This window comes from Hypanus sabinus, chromosome X2, assembly GCF_030144855.1.
Source record: "Hypanus sabinus isolate sHypSab1 chromosome X2, sHypSab1.hap1, whole genome shotgun sequence".
Classification (NCBI taxonomy): domain Eukaryota; kingdom Metazoa; phylum Chordata; class Chondrichthyes; order Myliobatiformes; family Dasyatidae; genus Hypanus; species Hypanus sabinus.
Window position 1 is genome coordinate 7,639,634 of NC_082739.1, and position 25,319 is coordinate 7,664,952.

A 25,319-nucleotide genomic window follows, 5' to 3' on the forward strand; every position below is an offset into this window, starting at 1 on the left:
CATAGGACGTGGGATGAAACGGAAACACACAGGAAACCCATGAAGTCAGAAGGTGGACATAGAAACTCCACACAGACTGCACCAGAGTTGGATCAGATTTGGTCATTTAAAGATTTAGCTCATTCGCTGTCACTGCTTCAACATCGGCAACAAGTTACGAACACATCCTGCCCATACCATCCGTACTACAGGGGGGCTACATTCCTAAAAACAAAGCATCTGTACTTGAATTTCTGTAACATGAATCCTTGACAAAAAATTGCAACATTTGTTGTATTTTTTCTTATTTTGTGTTCATTTTGACCTTTTCTGATATAAATTCTGTAAGATCAAATTTTTACTCTGTATTTCAAAATTTTTAGTAGTGATTTATGAATCTGATATTGGTGACTTTCCATCTCTGACTAGTTTTGGCACGGGGTACACTGTATGTCCAGGTATTAATTTTGGATTAAAGGGATCAGTGGACCCCACAGTGGTGATTACAGGAAATGAGTGAAATTAATACCTTACGGTTAAATTCTTTCCTTTTATTGTCCTGTTATTTCAGAATTTTTATAGCGATTATTTGCCAGACCACGTTCAACCACCGGCGTATGGAGATTCACGAGAAGTTTATCCACCACCTCCCTACCACAATCAACCACAAAACCAACCCCCTTACATTAACGCTGGCCGCTATCCTGCTCATCCCTACCCCAGCACCGGACCAGCACCACACCAACCCTACTATGTTCCGGCTCCAGCTCCAAGACCTCCTCCAACTCAAGTCACCCAAAATAAAGGTAGGTTGCGTGTGCGTCTGTGTTCGTGTGTACGTGTCTTTAATAAATGTTTGTTGCTGTACATGAGGGCACTTATATTTCTGAATACTTATTTGCATATTTGAACGTCTAATGTGTTGACATTTGCATTAATGGACCTAATAAAGCTAGTGAATGAATATAACAATTTTCTTGATTAATAATGTGTCCATATATATAACTGAATATAGATGCATATTTGTGAGAGTAGTATGGGTAGTGTAGCAGTTAGTGTAATGCTATTACAACACCAACAATCAAGATTTGATTCCGCTGTTGGCTGTAAGGAGTTTGTATGTTTTCCCCATGACTGCGTGGGTTTTCCTCAGGTGCTCCAGTTTCCTCCCACATTCCAAAGACGTATGGGTTGGGTTTAGTAAATTGTGGGCATGCTATGTTGGCTCCAGAAGCGTGGCGACACTTGTGGGCTGCCCCCCAGACAGTCTGTCCTGTGGTCGGAGGCCCATCTCTGTGAGTGGGTGGAGAGATGGGTTTGTTTTGCTGGTGTTACTTGTTGCATGTTGGCTACCTGTTGTCCTGCTGAAAACTGTTGGCAGGCTGTGCTGATGCCAGAATGTGTGGCAAGGCTTGAAGGCTGCCCAGCTCATCCTCATCGGTTGTTAACACAAACAATGCATCTCACTGTATGTTTTAATACACATGTGATTAATAAATAAATCTAAACTAAGGAAGGGAATAGTTCAGGATATATTTTGGAAAAAGTTAGATGAACATGAGGAAGAAATGAATGGAAGATTTTGCCAATATGATTGTATGAGGTGGAAGGAGGCTCACACTGACAGACTCCTGTTTAGACCAGCTAGGCCAAGGGTTGTTTCCTGTGGTTTCCAGTGGTTGTTTCCAGGTTGTTTCTTTGTAAGTAATGCCATTGAGTTCGACCTGCCCACTGTACAATTGATTGGTAAACTTCTATTGCAATTTTCCACGTGTATGGAATATGTCAAAAGCACATTAGACAAACAGGAAATTTGCCGTAGACATTAACCAATGTGTACGGTCACTTTTACAGAGAGTGTTGATTCTGTGGAACACATTTCAGATGTAGAAATAGAGGCAGATAATTTAGGGATATTTATGAGACTTCGACAGGTACATGGATGAAAAACAATGGAGAGCTATGTGGGAGCAAAAGGTTAGATTGATCTTGGAATAGGTTAGAATATCATCACAGTGTTGTGGGTCGAAGTGAAGTAGTGTTCTGTACTCTGCTCTATATTTAATTTAGTCACAAGAAGTCGCAGTCTGTTACAAGTAGTCTTCTGGAAGAACTCATTTGGTCAAGCAGCATCGGTGGAGGGAAAGGAAGTGATGGTGTAGGGATGGAAAGAGGAGAGGCCCAGTTTAAAGAAGAGGGAGGAAGTGGGAAGACAGGGGCAAGAGTTGAATTGTGGATTGCTGAGGGGGGAGGAGTGCGGTGGAGGTGAGAGATGGTGGCCAGGTAGTGTCAGGTGCGGGGGGGGGGCAGAGGGGAGTTGTGAGGCAGAGGCAAGTGAATGATAGATGAAAGCTGATGGGAAAAAGGGGAAAAAAGAAGTAGATGGAAACTGGTGGGGTGAGGAGAGAGTGAAGGTGGGGAATTCTGGGAAGGTGATATGCAAGAGCATAATGATTACCACTGCTGGAATCTGATTAATAGGGAAATTGAACCATTAGAAGAGAGGTGAAAGAGTGATGGACTCAGAATCAGATGGGGGTGGGGGAGAGAAGATCCAGTGGGTGAAATATGTGCCTGATGGCTTCAGGAGGGGTCTGTGGGCAGTAGAGGTATGGGAAAGAGCACAAAAATAGAGGAGAGCATACTGGAGGTGAGTGCTACCTGGTTTTAGTCTGTTACTCAGTGCAATTTCCACTTTCTTTCAGTTCCAAAGTCTTCATGTTGCTGCGATCTAAAGAGGAGGACCTACTGTTGTATCATCTCCATGTTTCTAGTACTTTCTGCACTGGGCATTGGTGCTTGGATCATCTGTAAGTAACTTTGGCTATTTTGGGATATAGAATTAGTCAAGGAAATTGGAGATGAGGTACAAGGTCAGTCATCGCATTATGGAATGGCAGGTGTAAGGAGTTCAATGGTTTATTCCTGTTACTGTTTCTTACTTCCAACAATTCTGGTTATACTAGCCAGCCATGATGGGAACATATGAACAGAAATACACTACTCAGTCCATTGAACTTGTCCCACCATACAATTTGGATATTATAATTATATTTCTATTCCATTAACTTTGATTCTGTAAAACCTCAAATTTTGCATGACAATAAAACCATTTTTTCAGTTTTAAACGATCTAATTCTAGATTTCCACAAGCTTCTATGTGAAGAACTTCTTCTTGGCATTATCTTGTCATTATACGCCGTGTATGGAGCCCCCAAAAGCCGATATGCTGTTTCCTATGTTCCATTTTCTCCCACAATGCTTCTGTTGGCAGCAACACATAGAGCTGGATCGTCCACAGGGCTGCGAAACCTTGGAACCCCAAAGACATGCCTGTCTTCTAGGCCGTATCCCTGAGATTTTGAAAAATGGCCGGTCGTGAGATCCCTGGGAGCAGGTCCCATCACCACAAAGAACCAAACTCCAAGTCAGGGTCTCGACACAACCAGACCCACCCTAATACATCAAAGGTAGAAATTAAGCTGTTTCCAAAAGCGAACTCAAAGGTGTCACTATTAGGTGTCTTTGCAGCTCCGTCCCACATATCAGGTATACCTGTACACCTGCTCGTTAATGCAAATATTTACTCAGCCAATCATATGGTTGCAGCTCAATGCATAAAAACATGCAAACATAGTCAAGCAATTCCATTGTTGTTTGGCCTAAACATCAGAATCGAGAAGAAATGTGATCTGACTGAATTTGACCATGGAAATAATTGTTGGTGCCAGATGGAGTGGTTTGAGTATCCCAGAAACTGCTGATCTCCTAGGATTTTCACACACAACAATCTCTAGAGTTTACAGAGAATAGTGTAAAACAACAAAAAAACACCCAGTGGCTGGCAGCTCTGGCCAGTTGTGGGCGAGAGAGGTCAGAGGAAACTGGCCAGACTGGTTGAAGCTGACAGGAAGGTGACAGTAACTCAAATAACCACACGTTACAACAGTGGTGTGCTGAAGAGCATCTCTGAACACACAACATGTCAAACTGTGAAGTGGATGGGCTACAGCAGCAGAAGATCACAAACATACACACAGTGGCCACTTTATTAGGTACAGGAGGTACCTGATAATGTGACCACTGATTGTAGTTTTTTCCCATCAAACCAATCAAATTGTTCAGTCATTCTTGGCATCTCAATTGGATCTTCCATAATCAAGGGAATAAATTTCCAATCTGTGCAATGTCTGCTCACAATTTCCTTTGTAAACTTTCACAAGTGCACGTGCATCTCACAATGTGCAGAAGGATTAAAGATGAAATTTGTTTGTCGTATACATTTTGCGTGTTTTACAAATTTGCTGTGCTCTGTCAGCATGACAGGCAACAAAAGCAAACAAGAGAAAATCTGCAGATGCTGGAAATCCAGGCAACACACACAAAGTGCTGAAGGAACCCAGCAGGCCAGACAGCATCTATGGAAAGAGTACAGTCAATGTTTCAGGCCGAGACCCTTCGGCAGGACCTGATGATTACTCTCCCGCATTTTTTTGTGTGTGAGGCAACAAAAATAACAACATTCAACATTTACAAAGAACAAAGAATTACATAAAAAATAAAGTTAGAGGTTAAAGTGTGGATATGGAATGAATACCAGTATACATTCACAATGTAAATAGCATTATAAAAATGGCTTAACGTGTTTACTGTCCATTGCAGTGACTGGCGTAATACATTGGAGGGGGGGGCTAACTAGAATGGTTGATCAGATTAACTGTCTTGGGGAAGTATTTTTTTAAGATGGTATGAAGTTTTTGTTGAAATAGCCCTATAGTGCTTTCCAGAAAGGAACTTTTAGTAAAGGCAGTTTACTGAGTGGGTAATGTCCACAATAATATTTCCTGCTTCTTTGTCCTGGACACACACAAGTCTTACAGTGATGGTAAACTGTAGCTAATTACATTTTCTGCTGACCTGACAGTTCACTGTAGTTTTTGTTTATTGTGGGAGGATGCTGCATCAAACCAGATAGTAATGGCTAGCTGAGGATGCTCTCTGTGACGGCAGTGTAGAATTCTCACCAGAAGTACATCCACTGCTGAGACATTTTGTTAATGAAGGAGATATGGTTCTCCCATGCGAGGTCCTGTGAAATTATAATGCTCAGAAATCTGAATGTTGAAACTGTTCTAACTGTAGAGTGCAGGTTAACAAGTTACTTTGCTTTCTCTTGCTAGTCAAGTTCTTAACGGATAGTCCAAAAGGATCAGTGAGCAACCACTGCTCAAGCCCAAAAATCCACTGCAATGGCATCAGGGATTGTGGGGACAACAGTGATGAACTGGGATGTGGTAAGATGTCTCAATCCACAGTTACTCATCAAATATCTTTCATTGTAATGAAATATCTAAAATAAACCAGTATTTACTTTATTTATCCAGTCCGATTCAGTGAAAGGAAATCACAGCTGGAGATCTATGGGTGGAAAGACAAACAATGGTTACCTGTTTGCTATACTGCCTGGAGTCAATCATTGGCAGACATAACATGTCAACAACTGGGGTTCCAAAGGTATGTCGATCAAGTATCTGGAAATAGGGTACAGGGTACTCAAGGAACAGCTTACACAAGGTGTAAAAGGAAGGGAATATAGAGGGCTTTATCTAGTTGGCTGCTGATGACTTGTGGTGTTCCACAGGGATCTGTGTTGGGACTGCTTCTTTTCACATTATATGTCAATGATTTGGATGATGGCTTGGTGGCCAAGTTTTCATATGATCTGAAGGTAGGTGGAAGGGCAGATAGTGTTTAGGAAGTAGGGAGTCTGCAGAAGGACTTAGATTGGGAGAATGGCCAACGATGTAGCAGATGGAATACAGTATAGGGAAGTGTATGGTCATACACTTTGGTAGAAGGTGTAGAGTATTTTCTAAATGGGGAGCAAATTCAGAAATCAGAGGTGCAAAGGGATTTGGGAGTCCTCATGCAGGATTCCCAAAATATTCCTTTGCAGGTCGAGTCAGTGGTAAGGAAAACAAATGCAACGTTCGCATTCACTTCAAGAGGACTCGAATGTAAAAGCAAGGATGCAATGCTGAGGCATTGGTCAGGCCACACAGAGTATTGTGAGCAGTTTTAGGCCCCTTATCTAAGAAAGGATGTCCTGGCACTGGAGAGGGTCCAGGGAACGTTCACGAGAATGATCCCAGGAATGAAAGGGATTTAGTATGAGGAGCATTTGATGGCTCTGGCCTGTACTTGCTGGAGTTTGGAAGAATGAAGAGAGAATCTCATTGAAATATATCAAATATTGAAAGGCCTAGATAGAGTGAATGGGAAGAAGATGTTTCTTATAGTGGGGGAGTATAGGACCAGAAGGCACAGCTTCAGAATACAAGGACGATCACAACCAGAGATAAAGAGGAATTTCTTTAGCCAGCAGGTGGTGAATCTATGGAATTCATTGCCAAAGACAGCGGCTGTGGAGGCGGTGTCATTGGATACATTTTGAGTGGAGCTTGAGAGGTTCTTGATTGGTAAAAATATTAAAGGTTACAGGGAGAAGGCAGGAAAATGGGCTTAAGAGAGATAATAAATCATTCACGATGGAATGGCAGATTGGACTCGATAGGCCAAATAGCCTACTTCTACTCTTGTGTCTTATGGTTTTATGGCACAAGTCTGCTGCTGAGATGCTGGGTGTATGAGGATCTGCATTTGGAACTGGGTTGTAGGAGATACAGCCATTTACAATTGGGATACTGAGTTAGGAAATTCAAGGATTTGGATGTGATACGGAAAGTAAAGGGTGAGGACACAAAGGTCAAGTCAAATTAAAAGCAGAATTTGACAAAATGGTGGTTTAAAATCTTTAGTAAATCAATGCTGACATCTTGTGATTAATCCATGCTTGTCTAAGTGGTTGTTGACTCCCTCCCTAATTATCTTTTCTACCACTTTCCCCACCTTTGATGTTAAACAGATTGACCTTCGGTTACTGGGTTTATCCTGCGCTCTTTTTCTCTATCAGGCTGTCCTCATCCACACCCCTGTACTTATCAGCATTGGAGGATTCTGGCCAAGGCCTTGTAATTTCTTCCCTAATGAGCCTCGGCAGTCTAGGATGCATCCCCATCAAAATCACGCGATATACAGTATCAACCTTAAGTGTGGCTAGACTTTCTGGAATCACCTCTTTATCAATTTTGGACTGTCCATGATCTTAAGTCTACTTCCTTTGCAGAGGTTCCAGTAGCATATTCTTTGGTGAATACTAATCATTGAGTACCTCAGCCTTTATGAGTAAATTTACTTTTCAGTCCCTGTTTGGCCCCATCTCTCCCCTTACAAATCTTTTACCAACTGTATGCCTGTAAAGTATTTTTGCATTCCCTTTTGTAACTACCACCAATTGTTGCTTATGCTCAACCCCTCTGCACTTGCTAGTATAAATCTGATTTTCACTTATTAATTTGCAATAGTTTTGAGGCTTTGTGACAGGGCTTGCATTTTTCCACAGAAAATAGATATATTATTCAGCCTCCCGAAGATCATCTATGCAATTGTTTTTCAGTTCTTACCACAGCTATAGTATAGCTGCAAAGCAATCTCCAACCCTTGTGGTGAACGTAACAGACGGAAAGACCAATATACAAAGTATGTTGAGCTACAGGTATGTATTTGGTTGTTGAATAAAATAAGAACATGGCTGTTAAGCTCCTTGGAGAAGTTTGTTGTAATGTTATACAGTGCAGAAACAAACCAAGCTAGAGATGACCATTTACACCAAACCTACATAAAGTTAAATCTACTCTCCCCACGTTCCTGTCAACTCTCTTCTAGATTCTGCCATTCACCTACATACGCAGGGTTATTTTCGGAGGCTAATTAATCTGCCGGCTGTGGTAGGAAACTACAATACTAGAGTTCGTCTTTCATTGTGAAATGACAACAACAAAAAATAACAAATAATTAAAATAAGTAATTGCAGGAGGTTAAATTGTGAGATTAAATTGTTACTTGAAGACACATAAAAAGCCAGAAGAACACTAACCAATTAATCATATACACAAGAGAATCTGCAGATGCTGGAAATTGAGAGCAACACAAAAAAGCGCTGGAGGAGGTCAGCAGGTCAAGAGAGGAATGAACAGTTGGTGTTTAAGGCCAAGAAGTTCTGATGAAAGGTCTTAGCTCCAAATGTTGACTGTTTGTTCCCCTCCAGCTAAAGGTGTCCTGCTGAATTCCACCAGCATTTTGTTTGTGTGCACCAATCAGTGATTCATGGAGAAGGAGAGAACCACCCAGTGTGTGGGTCTAAGCCCCAAAGACAAGGGAACATTGCCCAGTCACTCCATGGTAATTACTAATCGGTTTGTTGTAGTCATATGTACTGAGATACGGTGAAAAGCTTTGCTTGACATCCATGTAGCTCATTCTACACATATGTTGTAGCCCGGGGAAAGTACGCACTCAGGACAACAACTACTTTTTCAGGTTTAAATTCCTTTATCTGTTTTAGATGTTTAAGTTCTGGTCCCATTCTGTTCAGCTAAGGACATTGGGATATTGACTGGGCTTCTTTGCCTCACTGTCCACACACATATTAAATGTAGTTAACAGTGTAATGCAAATATCTAAAGCCCACGAACTGAACACCAGAATCAGTGCCTAGAACAGAAGAAAATGCTTGCAGTTTTGGGAGAAGTAACCAAATTGTTTCTTAAATACACAGAGAGTCACTATTCAAATATAGTCATTATATCTGAAAAAAGATTTGAAAAGATTTTGTTGAATGATTTTCTTTTTTATTCCATATTGAATTTTATTTAATATAAATATATCACATAAGTCAAAACTGACTTTGCTTCTTCACTGACCTTATCCAATGTTGTATTTCATTAACCTGGAATGATTTGCCCTTTCTTTCAGTTCCCAGTGTTCCACCAACAATGCCGTTGGTCTCCGTTGTGTTGGTAAGCATAATCAAGCTCGAATTAAAGACTAATACTTGGTATGCTGGGAAGAAACTAATTTTCTTTTAAAATCTACCAATGCTGAGCCATAGGTTCCTTCAGTCCTAGACAGTTACTAGTTTTGTCTGCTTGGAAGCTAGGTTAAGCACAGGTTAAAATTGAAATGTCCCTTTGCATTCTCGTGTTATATACTCCTCTGCACTGTTCTAATTTTAAACATTGATATGCATTGGTAATGGAAGATCATATCATTACTATATTTTATTAACATGAAAGAGTTAAATGTATCAATGACATTAAAGTGCTAATAATGTAACATTCCAGGGGAATGAGCAAATTAATTTAGTATGTAGTCCCAATAAATCGACCTGAGATACAAAAAAGTTGATCAATATATAATTCCAGTATAACTACTAAGCCTAAAATGAATATAAAAACATGGTATGTACTGTATGAAGGCTCTCCACCTGTGAACAGAAAATCTGTTGGGGATCACAAATAAGAACGCATACCCTAACCTGTGCTACGTACAACGTCCAGGAATATTCTTTTAATTCAAGAAGTTAGGTTTAAATTTCTTGCCGATATTTAATAAGTCTGGAAATTTGTTTTGCTTTTGCAATCAATATAAGAACATAAGACCATAAGGTATAGGAGCAGAATTAGACCATTTTGCCCAAAAAGTCTACTCCATCATTTTATTGTGGCTGATCCATTTTTTCTCTCCGCCCCAATCTCGTGCCTTATCCCCATATCCCTTCATGCCCTGACCAATCAAGAATCTATCAACCTCTGCCTTAAATATACGTAAAGACAGCCTCCACAGCTGCCTGTGGCAAAGAATTCCACAGTTTCTCCACTCTCTGGCTAAAAAAATTCCTCCTCATCTCCGTTCTAAAAGGACACCCCTCTATTCTGAGGCTGTGTCGTCTGGTCTTAGACTCTCCCACAATAGGAAACAGCAATAAGAACAATCTGTAATGGAAAAAGATAAAAACAACATCATTTGAATATCATCTTTTTACACCTAGATTGTGGAAAAAGGTTCAAGACATCATCCAGAATCGTGGGTGGATCACCTGCCCAACTGGGAAAGTGGCCCTGGCAAGTTAGTCTTCAATACAAGTCACAGCCAGTGTGTGGTGGATCCATCATCTCACATGACTGGGTGATCACCGCAAGTCACTGCATTTTTGAGTGAGTAACAAGATGAAATTGGTCTTTAGTCATGGCATAAAGCAGACAAAAGAGGAGAAGATCTAGGGAGAGTTGTGGAGAGAAAGGTCTATGTATGAATGTATGAATGAGAGAAGCCACTGGTAGAACAGTGTATAGACCATACAACAGAAGTTATACTGTAGGACAGAGTATAACTGAAGGATATAGCTCAGCTGGACAACACATGCATCACATGTACCAGCGTTCAATCCCTTGCAATCCTATGCTGGTGACCATGACCATAAATTTTGAACACTGGGGGAAAATTCCTGGAGAAGTCCGGCCGCAGAACGGATGCAGGATCCAAAACTAATGTTGGCCCAAGATGTAGGAAGCTAGGAATGTGACATCTGATGTTTCTACGGTCTTATCGGGATTGCTTCGAGTCAGTGGCCTGGGCTGTATTCAAGGACTTATCAGTGGATCTGACTGAATACACCATGGTTCTCACAGATTTTATTAAAACAGATGCAGATGAGTGTGTCCTCACAAAATCATTCCGAATCTTCCCCAGCCAGATGTCCTGGATGAACTATGAGATGCGCAACCTACTGAGGGCCAGATCGGAGGCATTCAAGTCCAGTGACCAAGAAAGTTACAAGAGGTCCAGATATGATCTCTGGATTGCCACCTCATGGGTGAAGTGGCAATTCCGGGTTAAGCTTGAATCGCTGAAGGATGCTCAACAGCTGTGGCAGGGCTTGAATGCTATCACCTCTTACAAAGTGAAATCAAGCAACATAGGTGACAACAGGGCTTTACTTTCAGATGAGCTCAATGCTTTCTATGCTGGTTTTAACCATCAACACATGGAGGAACTATCACAAGTTCGTACAGCACTCAATGATCTTCTGATTTCAGTCTCTGAGGACGATGCGTGAGCAGCCTTCCGGAGGGTGAACCCAAGAAAAACATCCGGCCTAGATGGGGTACCTTGCCAACTTCTAAGAGCCTGTGCTGATCAACTGGCTGGATAGTTCACAAAAATCTTTAACCTCTCACTTAAGATGTCTGAGGTACTCACCTGCTTTAAGCATGATTCAATTATATTGGTGCCTCAGAAAACCATGGTAGCCTGCCTCAATGTCAGTCGTCCAGTAGAGCTAACATCCGCAGTGATGAAGTGTTTTGAGATGTTTGATGAAACATATCAACTCCTGCCTGAAAAGTGACTTGGATCTGCTCCAAGCAAAGATGCACACATGAAGATGTTCTTTATCAACTACAGACTAGAGCAGACCCAATGGGCTGAATGGCCTAATTCTGCACTGATGTCTTATAGTCTTATTAGGGGCTTGTAATAATCATGGGTGATTTTATTTATAATTTAGATTGGATACATCAAACTGACAAATCTGGAAATGAGAGCAAGTTCATATAATGGGCTGCTTCCTTGAAACAGTATGTCATGAAATATTGTTTCTATATTTCTCAGAGAAAGCTATTTTAGATCTAGTATTATGTAATGAGACCAGATTAATTAATGATCTTATATTAAAAAATTTCTTTTGAAAGAGTGATCACAGAACAGTAAAATTCAATTTCAGTTTGAGAGTGAAAAACTTGGGTCTGAAACTAGTGTCGTTATTTAAAATAAATAAAGGCAATTACAATGATAAAAAGACAGAATTGGCTTAAGTGGACTGAGAAAATAGGTTAAGGAATAAGATGATAAATCAGCAGAAGCAGATACTTATGGAAATAATCATTAAATCTCAATTAAGGTGTAATCCAGTAAGAAAGAAAGGTTCTCTGAGAGGGATGCATCACTTTTGCTAATAAGGAAATAAATGATGGAATGAAATTATAAGAAAATGCAAACATTGCCACAAAGATTTGCAGTAGGTTAGAGGATTAGAAAATTTTTAGAACCAGCAAAGGAAAAAGATAGAATATAAGAATAAACTAGCAAATGGGATTAAAACATAGAGTAAGATTTTCTATGTGTATCTAAAATAGAAAACAGTAGTTACAGTAAATATTGGTCACTTACTTTGTAGATGTTGAATCTGGAGAATTAATAACTGAAAAGAGGAAGTGATGAGATTATTTCTCTTCATGGTGAAAAACATAAAAAAGCATCATAATGCAAACATCCCAAGGGACTTTGGGAAAAGAGGAACGTCATCTCTATCACTTGAGAAAAGAAAAAGGGAAACAAACGGAGGCAAAGGCCAGCAAGTCTCCTGGACCTGATGGCAGAATCCTGAGATCTGAAAGGAAGTGGCTGCAGCAATGGTGGTGGCGTTAATTGTAATCTACTAACATTCCCTTAATTCCAGAGGTTCCAGTGAACTGGGAAGTCACATATGTAATAAAACTATTCAAGAAAGGAGACAGAAAACAGGAAACTATTGCCCAGTTAGTTTGACACCCAGCATTGACAAAGTTCTGGAATTCATTATTAAATTGGTAATAGCAGTGTATTTAGAAAACCATTAGTCAAATAAACTTAGTTCTATGAAAGGGAAATTGTGTTTGGCAAATTAGCTGGAGTTTTGTGGATACAACAAACTGGGTCGATAGAGGAGAAGTAGATCACAGAATGTATTTGGATTTCTAAAAGCCATTTGGACTTCCAAAGATGCAACGTAAAAGATTCTTGCATGAGGTAAGAGGTGCATAAGAGCAATATTGTGGAAAAGAAAGGTACTAACTAACAGAAAACAGGTAGTTGGACTAACTGGAGCTTTTTCCAATTGGTTATCAGTAACCAGTGTGGTTCCACAATGATCAGTGCTTGGTCCTCAACCATCTACAATCTATATTGGATGAAGGAACTGTGCATACTGTAGGCAAATTTGCTATGGGGGGATTGGCAAGTTATGAGAGGACATAAAGAGTCAACAAAGATATAGGGATAGGTTCACAGTTCCCTCTAAGCTGTGCGGGTGCGCGGCCACAGAGTAACTGAAATGTTCCTGCACACATCGCCTTTGGTGCAGCGCAGCTGGAATTTTCTTTTATGTAATGTTTGATTAAAGCACCGCACAGATTTCAAATTAGAGGGAATATTGTATAGGTTAAGCGAGTGAGCAAGAATTTGCTAGGTGGAGTATTAGGCGGGAAAACTATGGAAAGAAGAATGAAAAAAAGAAGCAAATTATTATTTAAACAGAGTGAGACTACAACATGTTGCAATAAGAGATCTGAGGGCCCTAGCACGTGAAACATGAAAAGGATAATTTGTAAGTGCCACAAGTGATTTGAGTGGCTGAATGAATGGTGACACTTATTGTAGTAGTACAGAGAGATTCTGATGCAATTTTACAGGGCACTGGTGAGACCACCCCTAAAATAGTGTATACAGTCTCTATCTCCATATGTAAGGATGTATTTCCATTCAAGGCAGGACAGAGAAGGTTTCCTATATTGATTCCTGGGATGAAGTAGTTGGTGGTTGAAGAATTGAATGATAAGTGGCATTATTGAAACATAAAGGTTCTAAGGAGGTTTGACAGGATGAAAGTGAGAATGTGTTTCTCTGAGTGCAGATATCTAAAACTAAAGGGATAGTTTCAGATTAAACAGGTTGCCTATTTCAGATGGATTATGAGGAAGAATTTATTCTCCCAGAGGTATAGAAAAATATAAATTACAAAGGAATGAAGAGGTATGGGTAGGGAGTGGTAAGGTGGCATTGAGGCCAAGTCCTGATCAATCATGATCTTATTGAATGGAAGAACATTCTTGAGGGGCAGATGCCTGCTCCTGATTCTTACGTTCTATCTCCTTCAGTAGAGGATACATCCAAGGCTGGAGTATTGCTCTCATTTCCACTTGGTTCCACAAGAACATGGTGCAAGAACATGTCAAACCCTTGCTTTGTGGCCTTTGATCCATGGTGGGGACAATCTTACTGACATCTTGCTCAGTCCTTGGGATAAAGTTGCAGAATAGGGCTTTAATAATGTTATTGGAGAACTTGACAGGACAAATGAAGCCTTGCCAGTTTGGGGATATGTTTCCATGCTGCTTGCCATTACAGTCAGCCAAACTGGGGTGAGAGAAATGGGAATAAGCCAGGGAGAGACACACTCATAGCTTTTGTAACCAAAATCATTTCTTTCATTGCAGTGAGGAAGCACTTAACCCATCCAATTGGAAAGTGTACAGTGGCTTCATTTCACAACAGCAGCTCTCAAGTGCCACTTTGAGATTTGTCTCAAAAATCATCACTCATGATAACTACAACAGTGAGACCAATGATAATGATATTGCTTTAATAAAGCTCAACAAACCATTGGAGATAACAGGTAATGCTTTGTTAAGGCCATTAGGCTAAGACCAATATCATACTGTTTCGTTATTTTAACAATGTGCTGCAATAGCAATCTGCTGTTTACAAATTGAGCATTGGTCTAACAATCCATTTATAGTTAATTTTTGAAATACCTGGTTGCAATCCTAGATCAATTTGATTATTAAGTTCAAAGTAAATTTATTATCAATGTACATACATGTCACCATATACAACCCTGAGATTCATTTAGTTTTCTTGCGGACATACTCAATAAATCCAAGAAGCACAATAGAATGAATGAAAGACCACACCCAACAGACAAACAAACAACCAATGTGCAAAAGACAACAAACTATGCAAGTACAAAAGAAAAAAAGAAATAATAATAATAATAATAATAATAATAATAATAATTAATAGATAGATAGATAGATAGATAGATAGATAGATAAATAAATAAATAAATAAGCAATAAATACTGAGAACATGAAATGAAGAGTCCTTGAAAGTGAGTCCATTGGTTGTAGGAATAGTTCAGCGATGGGGTAAGTAAAATTGAGTGAAGTTATCCCCTCTGGTTCAGGAGCCTGATGGTTGAGGGGTAATAACTGTTTCTGAACCTGGTGATGTGAGTCCTGGGGCTCCTGTACCTTCTTCCTGATGGCAGCAGTGAGAAGAGAGCATGACCTGTGAGGTAGGTGTCCTTGATGATGGATGCTGCTTTCCTGTGACAATGTTCCGTGTAGATGTGCTCAGTGGTGAGAAAGGCTTTACCCGTGATGGATTGAGCCATGTCCACTACTTTTTGTAAGATTTTCCATTCAAGGACTTCCTACAAAGTGTCATGCTGAACCTTCGCAAACTTCTAAGGAAGTAGAGGCACTACCGGGCTTTCTTCGTAATTCCACTTACATGTTGAATCCAGGATTGATCCTCTGAAATGATAATACTGAGGAATTTAGAGTCACTAATCCTCTCCACCTCTGATCCCCCGATGAGGAGTGGCTCATGGACCTCCAGCTTCTTCCTCCTGGTCAATAATCAGCTCCTTAGTCTTGCTGACATTGAGTGACAGGTTGTCATTGTGGCACCACTCAGCCAGATTTTCAATCTCTGTCCTTTAGATTCAAGATTCAAAGTACCTTTATTATCAAAGTATTTATGCAGTATACAACCCCGAGATTTGTCTTCCCACAGACAGCCACGAAACAAAGCAAAAATAAAAGAACAAATCACGCAAATGGTAAAAAATAAGGGAAAAGCACAGAATATAAAACATCAAACTACAAAGTCATCAAAACAGTCCTGTAATATTCAGTTTACTTCAGTTCAGTTCAATTTAATGCTATTTTATTCATTGTCTGCAAGCTGCCGCGCCAATATGCCCTGATCAAATCTGCACAAAATGGCAACAAAAAGTCTAGTCAAGTTTATTGTCACTTAAGTATATACATGTATACATCAAATGGGACAATGTTTCTCTGAACCAGAGTGTAAAGCACAGTAGTACACGTAACACATATATCACACACAATACCTTAGGAAAGTAAGAATAAAATCTACAAATGAATTACACAAAAATAAACAAAGTAAAGTCCATAAATTAAATATTGTAGGGTACAGTACAAATTATCCGGTGACACTTCGAATGCGATGCGGTGGAGAGTTCAGAAGCCTAATGATCTGAGGAAAGAAGCTACTTCCCATCCTGCTGTTATGCATCAGAGTCTCCTGCCTAATGTTACTCAGATACAGCACAGTATAGGCCCTTCCGGCCCTTTGAGCCACACTGTCCAGCAATCCCCAAATTTAATCCTAGCCTAATCATGGGATAATTTACAATAACCGGTTTAAGATGTCACTACTGAAGGCATGCGACAGCTTACTAGTAGTTCAAAAGCAAAGAAACTCAATTAAAAGCATTACTAATTACACTTTTTAAAGTAATTTGTGGTAAACTATTGCCGCCAGCATTGAAGAAGTGAGTAAGGGCAAAGTGAATTCGAAATGCACTGCAAAATCGATGCACTTGGATTTGGAACCTTGCTGGTTGGAGTGATCGATTTGGAGATGAAAAGACGAGGCAGAGGAGTTCTGATGCCTATCCAACTACCCCAGGAGCGTGGGTGGGTCGCTGTAAGCGCCAAGCCCTTTTGGAGAGGTCGAGAATGGCTTCTTTGGCAGCAGTATCTAGGGCCAAAGTGAATCGCTGGGCAAAGTGTTCTAGGCCCAGAGCGACTTGCCATGGCGGGGCCCATATCTTAATGCAAGGCACGATCCACTATCTCAGGGGTCGTCAACCTTTTTGCCTCTGTGGGCCGGATCGCATATTAATGAGTGGATGGTGGGCCAGATAAATGCCATAAAAAACTTGAAATATGGGAATTATTCATTTAAATACATCTAGTTGTGTTTTGCCTCAAATTAATGAATAATGTATGCTAGAAAATCATTTGTGCTTAAGGTTGCCTATCCCTGTGCTATCCGGATAATTTAAACGCCAGCCCAGATAGACTGGAAAGATAAGGTGTTGGGAGTCAGGCAAAATTGGATCACTCTGGGCACCAAGCTGATTAGAAAAAAAAAATTGAGAACGGTTTCTTCAGCAGCAAAATCTAAGCCTGGAGCAATTCACCGCAGCAGAGCTGGGGTCCTAATGTGGCATAGGATCTGCTGTTTGGAGAATTTCAACACAGACCCAGATGGACTGGGGGCCTATTTCCCTGCAACACTAAGACTGTGAGACTACCCCCGACTGCCATCCTTCTTGTCGGTGAACTTAATGGCGATTTGCCCTGCTGATATGAACGAACTGAATATTGAGGCTTTGGGCCTACTCTGGGCTGCTCTGAGGATTTAGATCTAAGGACACAATTTGGTTCAGAATGCTGTTGCTGTTGCCCAATTCTATTGTTTGCATGATTTGTGTTTTTTCTCTTTTTCTGTGCGCACTGTGGTTTGGTCTCTATATTTTTTTAAAATCAGGTTCTTTTGGTTTTTTGCACAATTTATATTCTTTGATAATAAATGTACTTTGAATAATCAACTAACTTACCAACTGGTACATCTTTGGACTCTGGGAGGAAACCGGATCACCCAGAGGAAATCCATGCAGTCACGTGGAGAAAGTACAAACTTCTTACAGGCAGCAGTGGGAATTGAACCCAGGTCAGTGGTACTGTAAAGTGTTGTGCTAACCTCTACGCTACCATTCTGCCCCATGGTAACATAGTGTCAAAGAGGATGTCAAAAAGGATGCTGAATGGATGGGTGGGATCCTTGCTAATACTGTGAGAGCAACCAGAAACCAAAATCACATCACCATGTAAACCACAGTGTCATTTAAACCTTACCCAAGAACCAAGACTCTGGCAACATCCTCCAGCAACATCGAGCAAGAGGAAGAGAGAGACAATCGAATGCAGGCATCTTCCTCTGGGAGCAACAGACAAGAGAGAGACCAGTCAAATACAGCCAACTTCCTCTGGCAACAGAGAGCAAGAGGGAAAGAGAGACCAGTCAAACCCAGGCAGACGGCACAAAACACCCACTCACCTTCCACTCTCGTCCTTGTTGGTTTCAATCTTGCTTGTCACTTTAATCAGCGGTATTGGTGAGAAATTGACTTCATCATGGGCTTGTGCCCCGTCTCCAGGCTTCTTGGCATCTAGGCTGCTCATTTTGCTCGAAACCTCACAGAACTCCCTTGGTGATAGCAAGGTGCCAGATCGCACTATTGGCCCAAATCACACCATCAAAAAGTAAATCACAGGCTCCAATAGTAGTAGAATCATATTTGAAAGAAAAAAAAGAAGTAAAAGAAGTGAAAGAAGTAGTTTTGTGAACTGTCTGAAGGACGTTGCCTTTGGTCACATTGTTCACTGGTGCCCCTTCAGAAACTGGAGGTCTAAAGATTCATCTCCACCTTTGATTCAGCCAATGGCAGTGCTGTCGTCAGCAAACATAAATATGGCATTGGAGCTGTGCTTAGCCTCACAGTCATAAGTATAAAGCAAGTAGTGCAGCTGTGCTGATGGAGATTGTGGAGGAGATATTGTTGCCAATCCAAACTGACTAGGATCTGTAAGTGAGGAAATCGAGGATCCATTTGCACAAGGAGGTATTCAGGCAAGGTCTGGAATCTTATTGATTAGTTTTGAGGGAATTACTGCTGAGCTGTAATAAATAAAGTGCATCCTGATGTATACATTTTTGCTATCCAGATGTTCCAGGATTAAGTGAAAAGCCAGTGAAATGGCATCTGCTGTGGACCTGCTGTGACAATAGGCAAATTGGCGAGAATCCAAGTCACTTCTCAGGCAGGAGTTCATATGTTTCTCACAGTGGATGTGAGTGCTACTGGATGATAGTCATTGAGGCAGGTCTCCTTAGGCGACGGTATAAGTGAAGTCTGACTGAAGAAGGTGGGTACCTCAGACTGCCAAAGTGAGAGTCACCGGATATCGGTGACTCTGTGCAATTGATCAGTACAGGTCTTTAGTACTTTAGTAATATTATATCAATTATTAATATTTTAAACAAATTTTCATACTCGTGGGAAGAGCAGTAGAGGGTCTGGTGAATGTATCCTTCTAAGTTATACCCATGTTTATCAGCAAGGGTGTGTGTGGATATAAAATTTACAATGCTCGTGATGTGTCACAGATATGCACAGTGACATTCCAATGCCAGACGTTGCATATCCAGACTTTTTCAGACCACTGGTGCAAAAGGAGCCTTTAAATGTGCCTGTGAAACCTGCTTATATACAGCTAGAGCTCCCTGTGAAGAACCCAGCATAATATTGGAAACCATAAGACATAGGAGCAGAATTAGGCCATTCAGACTATCACTCCATCACGGCTGATTTATTATCCCTCTCAACCCTTTAAATATATCTATTGACTTGGCTCCACAGCCACCAGTGGCAAGAGTTCCACACTCTGGCTAAAGAAATTCCTCCTCATCTCTGTTCAAAAGGGTCATCCTTATATACTCTGGTGCTCTCTGGTCCTAGACTCTCCCATTATTGGAAAGCAGCTCCAATATCCCTGAGAAATTACCTTTCCCCAGGATACAATTCATCCTTGGATGAATTGCCTCGTCCCACATTAAGCTTATGTCTCCCTATCATCCTCACATCTCCACCCTCCATACAAACTGGCCTGGTTCCCTCAACACTCAAGATGCCCTCACTACCAAGTTTACACACCTGATGCAATGACTAATCACCACCACTGACACACACTGACATCCCCTCCTTCACCCTCACTGAACCTTGCCAAATAACCCTCACATCACTTTCAGCAATCTTCCTAGAACTGCTTACTCTCCTGAGCCCCAACCACTTTCCAACCCCTCTGCTCCATGACACCCAAATTCTTGTCAGCATTCATGGGACTGAAGAACAAATGCTCTCCTTCAATCTTACAGTATGAAGCCACAAATAGAAATTTGTGGATTGAGGTTCATAGTTCAAAGTACATTTATTGTCAAAGTACGTATATATTATATAACCTTGAGATTCGCCTCCTTACAGACAGCCAGAGAACAAGAAACCCGAAAGGACCCATTAAAAAAAGCAACAAACACAATGCACAGAGAGGAAAAAAAACACAAATCATGCAAACAATAAAAGGAAGCAACAACATTCAAAAGGAAAGTGAGTCCATAGACTTGTATCCCAGAGCAGCCAATTCAAATAGAGAACGGTGGTCTCTAGTGTCAAGTCCTAGGGAAAAGCCACAGAAATTCCCTATGAGTCATCCTGAATATGCATGTGTATAAAATCGCTCTAATTATCTTTCATGTAGTGACAGACATCATCTGTTTTCCAGATAAAGTTAGACCTGTCTGTTTGCCATTCTACAATCAGGAATTCACAGGTGGAACGTCTTGTTGGATTACAGGATTTGGTCGCGTAGAGGAGAGTTCAAGTAAGTAAGGGTGTCTCCAAATGCATCAAAGCATTGGGGAGCTTTGTTCCCCTGTGCTATGAATGTAATTTAGCACAGTGACTTTAATTAGCCAAAATGGTACTGGATCCATTGCTGTTTGTCATCTACAGTATGTTAATGACTTGGATGATAATGTGGTAAAGTGGATCAGCAAACTCCAAAGACTCAAAATACACTTATTATCAAAGTATTTATGCAGTATACAACCCTAAGATTCTTCTTCCTACAGTCAGCAATGAAACGGAGAAACACTATGGAACCTGGTCAAAGAAAACATCAAACACCCAGCGCGCAAAAAAAAGAACAAATTGCACATGCGGCAAAAAACAGGTGGAAAGCGCACAGAATATATAATATCAAAACCACAGTTATTGAACCAGTCTAGGAATGGTCAGTTCTGTTCAATTTAGCGCTGTGCCATTTATTGACTGCAGGCCGCAAAGCCAGACCGCCCCGATCAAAACTGCGCAAAATAGCAATAACAAAGGAATAACCAGAAACCAGAAACACTTATAACGTAAACTGCAGAGTCCAATCCACAATCACGTCGATTAATCCTCGTCCAAGCCTCTGGCGCTATCCACTGGCAGCACCGAGCAATAGGGGGAGAGAGAGAGGGACTGGTCAAATGCAGGCAGGCAGCGCTGAACACCCTCTTGCCTTCCACTCTAGTCCTCGTTGATTTCAATCTTGCTTGATGATTTGATCGGCAAGAAATGGAGTTGATCATGAGCTTGTACCCTATCTCCAAGTTTCTTGGCTTCCAGGCCGCACACTCTGTTCAAAACCTCACCGAACTCCCTCAGATTCAGCAAGGCACCAGATTGCTCAACCGGCCTGAAAATTTGCAGATTACACCAAGATTGGGGGTGTGGTGGAGAGCTAATAAAGCTTGCAGTGGGATCTGGACCAGTTGAAAAAATGGGCTGAAAAATGGCGGATGGAATTTACCACTGTCATGTGTGAGGTGTTGCATTTTAAGAGGACAAACCGGGGTAAGACTCACCCAATGAATGGTATGGCACTGAGGAGTGAAGTAAAACAAAGGGATCTGAGAATACAGGTCCATAATTCCTTGAAAGTGGCGTCACAGGTAGATAGGGTCATAAAGAAAGCTTTTGGCACATTGGCCTTCATAAATACGGGAGATGGGATGTTATGTTGAAGTTGTATGGGGCATTGATGAGGCCTAATTTGGAGTACTGTGTGCAGTTTTGGTCACCTAACTACAGGAAAAATATCAATAAGATTGCAAGAGCACAGAGAAAATTTACAGAGATATTTCTGGGACTTGGAGGAACTGAGTTACAGGGAAGGGTTGAATGTGGTAGGACTTCATTCCCTGCAGAATGAGGGGAAATTTGATTGATATCTACAAAATTATGAGGGGTATAGAATGGGTAAATGCAAACAGGCTTTTTCCACTGATGTTGGGTGAGACTAGAGCTAGAGGTCATTGGTTAAGGGTAAAAGGTGAAATATTTAAGGGGAACATAAGGGAGAACTTACTCTCCAGAGGATAGTGCAAGTGTAGAAAGAGCTGCTAGTGGAAGTGTTGGATGTGGGTTTAATTGGAACATTTAAGAAAATTTTAGATAAGTACATGGATGGGAGGGGTATGGAGGGCTATGGTCCAGGTGCGGATCGATAGCAGAGTAACAGTTCAACATGGACTAGATGGGCTGAAGGGCCTGTTTCTGTGCCATAGTGCTCTATGACTCTAAAACAAATATTATTCATTCCTTTATGGGCTTTGAGTTGAGAAAAATAAGGCAGCTGTTTTAAATTATTAGGCTCCCCAACATTCCTGCTTTTTGTGGGTGTCATCCTCTTGCCTATTGCTTCTTCATTAGGAAGGAAGGGCAAAGAGCTGAAGTTCTTATTGTAGTAACACCCTCCCTTGACTTTTGGCCAGCAGTTCTTGTCAGGGCATAAACAGCATTAGTTTCATTAGTGAATTCGCAACTGAGAACTTTAGTTATAACACCTTTCCACATGTAAGTAAAAGAAATGTTCAAAATAAGTTTATTATTAAAGTACATATATGTCACCATATATAGTACTATCCTGAGATTTATTTTCTTGCGGGCATTCACACAAAAATAAAGAAATACAATAGAATTTATGAAAAACCATACATAAACAAAGACTAACAACCACTGTGCAAGAGAAGACAAAGAGTACAAATAATAAATAAACAAACAAACAAAAATAAATACTGAGAACATGAGTTGTAGAGTCCTTGAAAATGAGTCCATGGGTTGTGTCCAGTGATCAGTTCAGAGTTGAGGTGAGCCAACGCTGGTTCAGGAGCCTAATGGTTGAAGGGTAATAATTGTTTCTGAACCTGGTGGTGTGGAACCGAAGACTCCTGTACCTCCTGCCTGATGGTAGTAATTAGAAAAGAGCTAAACCTGGATGGTGGGGTTTATATTCCCTTCATCTCTGTAAACCCTGAAGATTCTTGTGTTCCTCCATATCTGACATCCTGCTAAAAGCAGTCAAAAGTCTGGAATTCCCTTGCTAAAGCTCTTTCTCTTTCCCCTTTGAAACATTCCTTATTAGTCAGGTTTTTGATAATATCCTCATATCATTTTCTGAGGCGTACAGTTTTAATTACTTAATTTTATCGTGAAAGCTCTTGGTTTGTTCGGACTTATTAAAGGTGTGGTGAAAATGCCTGTAGTTCATTGTATAATATATATTTCATTGATTTTGTAGCTTATTACCTAACATGATGATGGTTGTGACATTTGGCATAATAACTTCAATTGTCTGAAGCAAACTTAAAACTGGATATTCGCTCCACCCCACCCCCGCCTGTCCCACTTGAGCTTAACACCTTGTGTAATGCATTTCAGCCACAGTCTCCAACACCCTTCTGGAAGCTCGTGTTAACATAATCGATAGATCGACCTGTAACCAGAGAAGTGTCTACAATGGATTTGTAACAGATCGCATGATCTGCGCTGGCAACCTCTCCGGGGGAGTCGATTCATGTCAGGTGCGAGTGGCCCAGGGTTGGAATCTGTATCGGACTGATGAGCTAGAGGTCCATTATGATGGCAATCACAGTGTCAAATAAAATTGCGTCTGATCATTGTCCAGCTGCTGATTACTTTTGGGGTTGGGGATACTGACTGTTGGTTAGTGATCTCATTCACAGAGGCTATCATTCCTTGAAATGGTAACATGTTATTGCAAGGGAAGGGAAATGCTTTAAGGTGCCTCGGATCAATAACTCATGCAAAATCTGCAACCACAGTTCACAGAGCACTCCCGCGGCACTGTGTTCGAGTGTCTGGAATCTGAGTTTAAGTCTTCAGAGTGGGATATGAAACCTAGTCATCTAGCTCAGAGGCAAGGGAGTGCCACTCCAGTGAGTCATGGCAGACAATGACTGCAATTCCAGGGACTGTTGTACTGTTCTGTGTTCTCTTCAATAAATAGATCCTGCCTCTAATCTTTATTCCAACCTTCATCCAGAGAGTCATAGATTGTTTAACCAAATATGAAAAACAACTCTACAATTCCTTGAAAAAGGACATCACATTCCACAATTTAAACATAAGATTAACACACACAAAACGCTGGAGGAGCTCAGCAGGTCAGACAGCATCTATGGAGAGGAATAAACAGTTTATGTTTCGGGCCAAGATCCTTCACCAAGTCCTGATGAAGAGCCTCGACTTGAAACATCAACTGTTCCTCTCCAAAGATGCTACCTGACCTGCTGAATTCCTCTAGCATTTTGTGTGTGTTACTCTGGATTTCCAGCGTGTACAGAATCTCTTATGTTCAAAATATAAGGTTAAACTTCCCATCATTTCAATATGGAATAAATGGCTAATATGTTGTAAACAACCCCCAATGCTCTCATTGAACCCAAGATCTGGCTCCTAACACCTTAAGTCTAACTGCAAAAATGTTCTTTTTAAACCTCAGGGTGACAGTGGTGGGCCTCTGGCATGTGAGGTGTCTGGAACCTATTACCTAGCTGGAATTACAAGCTGGGGTGTTGGCTGTGCTCGGGTAAACAATCCAGGTGTTTATACACGGGTGACGCAATTCACAGACTGGATCTTCACACAAATGGAGGTAACTATGGCACTCATTTGCATGGTTGTTCACATTTTGTGACAAAACACAATCTTCTATTATGAAGCCTTTCAATATCATAAACTATCCTAGCATTTTTAACAGAACAATGGCTGGGTGAAGAAAATTCTGGAGTGTGAAAGGCAAGGACCGGATAAATAGGGAAATATCAGATCTGGATGAGGTTAAAGTAAGCAATTTCTTGCGTTTTTTTTGTTTAATATCGAGCTGCTGACATGTCAAGAACTAGTGATAGTCAGAGAGCATCTAGTGTATGGGACTTAGTGTGAGTTTGGTTCTGATGGCAAGGTGGAGGATGAATATCTTTGTGTTGGAGATGCATCTCAGGCTTAAGGTTAAGGAATTCAGGCCAGTGAGGATACTCAGCAAGGTGTTTCCAAGTTAGGATGGTGTGAGATGTGGACAGCAATTTGCAGATGGTGGTATTCCTATGTATCCAAAGCCCCTGTGCTTTTACATAGTAGAATAGCTAGGTCTCAAAAAGCTTCTGAAGAAATCTTGGTGAGTTGAGGCAGTGAACTTTGTAGATGGTGCACATTGAAGCCACATTAAGTCATAGATCATAAGACCATAGACCATGAAATATAAGAGCAGAATTTCATGACTGATCCTTTTCTTTCTCGGCCCCAATCTCCTGCTTTCTCCCTGTATCCCTTCATGCCCTGACTAATCAAGACTCTATCAACCTCTGCCTTAAGTATACCCAGCGACTTGGCCTCCACAGCTGCCTGTGGCAATGAATTCCACAGATTCACCACTCTCTGGCTAAAGAAGTTCCTCCTCATCTCCATTCTAAAAGAACATCCCTCTATTCTGAGACTGTGTCCTCTGGTCTCAGACTCCCCTACCACAGGAAACATCCTCTCCACATCACCTCTATCAAGG

The 25,319-nt window shown here is 40.9% G+C and overlaps 1 protein-coding gene across 1 annotated transcript in view; it reads left to right on the plus strand.

Annotated features, from left to right (window-relative positions):
- tmprss13a (transmembrane serine protease 13a) overlaps window positions 1-25,319 on the plus strand; it is a 32,429-nt gene that overhangs the window by 6,281 nt on the left and 829 nt on the right. Inside the window, exons 2-12 of the mRNA XM_059956745.1 lie at window positions 551-794; window positions 2,685-2,789; window positions 5,160-5,273; window positions 5,364-5,493; window positions 7,496-7,594; window positions 8,854-8,897; window positions 9,929-10,094; window positions 14,193-14,371; window positions 20,196-20,294; window positions 23,177-23,319; window positions 24,261-24,413. Coding sequence (XP_059812728.1) covers window positions 551-794; window positions 2,685-2,789; window positions 5,160-5,273; window positions 5,364-5,493; window positions 7,496-7,594; window positions 8,854-8,897; window positions 9,929-10,094; window positions 14,193-14,371; window positions 20,196-20,294; window positions 23,177-23,319; window positions 24,261-24,413 — 1,476 coding nt within the window. The remainder of the gene's footprint in view (window positions 1-550; window positions 795-2,684; window positions 2,790-5,159; window positions 5,274-5,363; window positions 5,494-7,495; window positions 7,595-8,853; window positions 8,898-9,928; window positions 10,095-14,192; window positions 14,372-20,195; window positions 20,295-23,176; window positions 23,320-24,260; window positions 24,414-25,319) is intronic.